The sequence below is a fragment of the Saccopteryx bilineata genome, chromosome 7 (assembly GCF_036850765.1).
Source record: "Saccopteryx bilineata isolate mSacBil1 chromosome 7, mSacBil1_pri_phased_curated, whole genome shotgun sequence".
Classification (NCBI taxonomy): domain Eukaryota; kingdom Metazoa; phylum Chordata; class Mammalia; order Chiroptera; family Emballonuridae; genus Saccopteryx; species Saccopteryx bilineata.
Window position 1 is genome coordinate 21,241,578 of NC_089496.1, and position 4,129 is coordinate 21,245,706.

Genomic DNA, 4,129 nt, shown 5'->3' on the forward strand with positions numbered 1-4,129 from the left:
CCTAAAGACAAAAATTCTATCCAACTGCTTTTTATTAAAATAAAGTTTCTTACTATCTTTTGTTTGCTATTCCTTTTTAAAAAATGAAGGCAATATAACTGAGAAAATAAAATTTAATTCATAGAAAAATATTTTAATATATAAGATGGCTCAGTGATGAAATGCACATATCAAAACCACACAGTACACTACATCAAAATTAAATATTGCTTGTTTAGGACAATACTGGCATTAGTTTTGGCACAATTTTAAAGTCAGTATTATTGTATAAGATACCTTATAAAATTGGTTACAATTTTACTTCATTTACTGTTGCATTAAAAAAATATGTTGCATTTGCATTTTAAGTGGAGTTTTCTTTAAAGATGCTTTACAAAGAAACCTTCTAAGTAAAACAAAACACTATTAACAAATTACCTGAAAGATGGAAATGATCATTCAATAGCCATAAAGCAATTACACCTTCATCAATATTAAAGAATTAGAAATAATTTTGATTACTACAGGAAATATGTGACCTCTAAAATACTGACAGTTAAACTTTCAGGTTGGTGTCATATCTTGCTTGAGATATTTTCTGTGTTCTCTCTTAAATGTATAATTCACGTTTTGTAAAATCCAGTCCTATAAGGTTACAAGAGGAGAAAGTGTTAATATTTACTCTAATATGACTCTTAAGATTCCCTCCTCTTAAACAACTTTATTGAAAAAATTAATTTCTCTTCTTTTTATTATTAAATGAGAAGGGCGCCCAGCTGGGATACACGTGGCAAGCCCCCTTTTGGGCAATGCTCTGCCCATCCTCATCCAGAACCATTGCTCTGTTGCTCGGCAACCAAGCTATTTTAGCACCTGAGGTGAGGCCATGGAGCCATCCTCAGTACCTGAGGCCAACTTGCTCTAACCTAGCTATGACTGTGGGAAGGGGGAAGGAGAGAGAGAGAGAAGGGGGACAGTTGGAGAAGCAGATGGTCACTTCTGTGTGCCCTGACTGGGAATTGAACCTGGGACATCCACACATTGGGCTAAAGCTCTACCACTGAGCCAACTGGCCAGGGCCAAAAAAATTAATTTCAAAGAACTAAATACATGTCCAATGTTTAACAATTTCTTCAACAAATGTTATATTTATAATTACATTGTTAAATGGCGTTCTTATAAATTATTAATGGAAAAAATAAGTTCATTTTAATGATCTACCAAAATGTATTATATTTATTCCAAGATCACATAGAATAAAGTGTTTGTAAATCAGCACTCCCATGGTTTCTATACATAATATAAAATCAGTAAAAGCAGGAATCAGAGCTGATCATACTGGGAAAAATATGGCAGTCTCCTAGCTTATCAGATAAGCCTGAAAAATCAAACTGATTCAATATTGAATTTTTAAGAAAACTAAACTGCTATATTTAAACACATTTAAATTACCTCTTGTTATCTTTTGTGGGAAATTATACTTGGGAGGCATCACCTGTCTTCTGCCCATTCCATGTAATCTTGAAAGCAAGCAATCTACGTACATGTCCCAGAAATCCTGAGCTATGCTTAAGAAGACATTGTAATGTCTAGGTCGCTGGGATTTCTGCAAGAACAACATGAAATTCCAGAAAGCATCCGCATTGTGCTGTATCTTGAGTTCCTTGAGATCTATCAGTGTCAAAGAGCACGCATTCCAGCACTGGAGGTCAATGTCTTCCCTGATCCCTGGGCTGACACTGGCAAGCACTCCCTTTTGAAATTCAAAATCCGCATGAGTCAGATTGACCAGCACCATGCACCCCAGTTGTAGGCAGAACCATCTTCTTGTGGCAAAAGCCATATTCTACACAAAGAAAAAGAGGAGATATATTTCTAACTTTAAAAATATATTACTCAATATATACTCAAATATATTACTATATTTTTCAAACCTAAAAAATTATACGTAATACTCATTTGTTTATAATCCAGCTAGATTTGCATACTATGTATTTGTTGATTTTCCTCTTAAGCTGCCAGCTCTTCAGACTGTCCTGTGAAAGAATATTACAATTTCAACTCGTTTACCAACATTCTCATAAACAGTCCTCAGGAACCACTGAAACGAACACAAGGCTATGAAGATGTTACAGATACATTTCATCATGCACCTTTAGGGCTGGAAGAAACCTTTAAAACCATGTGCTCGAACCTTCTCCCTTTACAGATTAGAACAATTCCCAGTGACATGGCTCAGTAAGTTTCAGGTCTCCCACCACAACACATTTCAACTAAGTGGATCAAAATGCAGCCAGGAAAATAAGGTTTACCCTAATGATGTTGGACACTCAAGCACCATTTTAAGTTTCAATGTTACTGATAATTGGATTATTTTTTTCGTTTTTTATTTATTGAAACATTTGTTATGCATTGACGTCTGGTGGATCCCTGGCTTTTCTTAGGTTGTTAAGGAGCTGGATGGAGAGATGAACATATACATACATGAAGCACAAAGACAATAAAGGTGATAGAAGCTGATATGACATGGTGCCGGGCTCACAATATTCTGCAAAATCTTGGGCATTTTCTTTCTTAGTTTTTATTGATTTTAGTTAGAGAGGAAGGGAGGGAGAGAGGGAGAGATACAGGAATATCAATCAGTTCCTGTATGTGCCCTGACTGGGGATGGAACCCATAACCCCTACATTCCAGGAGGGTGCTGCAGCCCACTGAGCTGTACCGCCAGGACCTGGCGTTTTCTAATGACCGCACCAGTTTCCCTGCCAGCTGGTCGTTCAGTGCATCAGCTTCAAAGCACCTAGTGGAAGTCAAGGACTAAAACTGGCTTTCAGCTGCCACAGAGCTACTTTTCCAGGCTGGCATTGGAAAGGACTCTCCCCTCCTACCCCGTACACCGCCGTCTGCCAACTCCCCCCCAAAGTTAGGGTGGAAAGACAAATCAAGCGAACGAATTTAAATTTAGGTTATTAATTTTCACATAATCGAAAATTGTGCAGTTATCCAAACTGACAGTGGCCACATTATGAAGATCTAAAAGGGAGGGACCGGGTAGAACGGGAAATTTTCTCCTTGACTTTCAAGGGGTGCTCGCGGACCAGGCAGTGCCCTCCTCCCTGGCGAGGCCACCTGGACACAGAAGAGGGAGCCGCGCGGGGACGGAGTAGCTCTCGTCCGGTGCCCGACGTGCGCTGCACCCGCTGGGGGGAGCGGGCTGCTCTCTCCTCGGGGGGACAGGAGATGTTAGCGCGGGCTCCGGGCGACCTCGGCCCTCCGAGCTCTCACCCCCTGGCCAGCCGGACCCACCCCCGGGGCGCTCCGCGACCCGGCGCCCTGAGCTCACCCAGCTGCACTGTCGCCGCCGCGCCAGACTCCGGGCTGGTTGGCTGGGGGCTCCGGAGTCAGCCCGGCAGCCAGAACCGCGCTCCTCTTCTGGGGGCAGAGTGAGGGCGCAGAGGGTGTGAGGGCTCCCGAGGCCCCGCCCTAGGGGCGGAGTGAGGGCGCAGAGGGTGTGTGAGGGCTCCCGAGGCCCCGCCCTAGGGGCGGAGTGAGGGCGCAGAGGGTGTGTGAGGGCTCCCGAGGCCCCGCCCTAGGGGCGGAGTGAGGGCGCAGAGGGTGTGTGAGGGCTCCCGAGGCCCCGCCCTAGGGGCGGAGTGAGGGCGCAGAGGGTGTGAGGGCTCCCGAGGCCCCGCCCTAGGGGCGGAGTGAGGGCGCAGAGGGTGTGAGGGCTCCCGAGGCCTCGCCCTCACCTTGCCACCTTCCCAACCCGAGACCGCACTACGGCCTTGGGCGTTGTTCCTCCGAGTTTCTTAAGATCGTAACCACTCAGAGACTTTCTCTCTCTCCCTTCTCACTGTAGTCTTCCGTAAGCTCCTCGAGAAGATCCGTTAGGGCAGCAGTCTACATACCCAAGCTACCGCCTCCTTCTCCCCACCGAGCCTCCACGCCCTCTTCTATCCAGAGAAAAACTTTCAAAACGTGTTTCTGCAGTTGTATGAGTTCTTTATATATTGGGGTACTCGCCTCTTATTGAAGGTATCTTTTATAAATACCTTCTCCCATTTGGTGGGTTGCGTCTTCGTTTTGTGATGGTTTCCTTAAGATGATTTTAGTAAGAAATAATGTATAGCTTGGAAAAAGATTTCTTTAG

At 44.1% G+C, this 4,129-nt stretch overlaps 1 protein-coding gene across 1 annotated transcript; it reads right to left on the reverse strand.

Annotated features, from left to right (window-relative positions):
- Nucleotides 1-207: 207 nt before the first annotated feature.
- FAM237B (family with sequence similarity 237 member B) lies at nt 208-3,422 on the reverse strand. The gene is made up of 3 exons (XM_066240188.1): nt 3,323-3,422; nt 1,432-1,825; nt 208-624 (listed from the first exon to the last, which is right to left on the reverse strand). Exons 2-3 carry the CDS (start codon nt 1,820-1,822, stop codon nt 590-592), a joined length of 426 nt encoding a protein of 141 aa, XP_066096285.1. The 5' UTR covers nt 1,823-1,825; nt 3,323-3,422; the 3' UTR covers nt 208-589.
- Nucleotides 3,423-4,129: the final 707 nt, after the last annotated feature.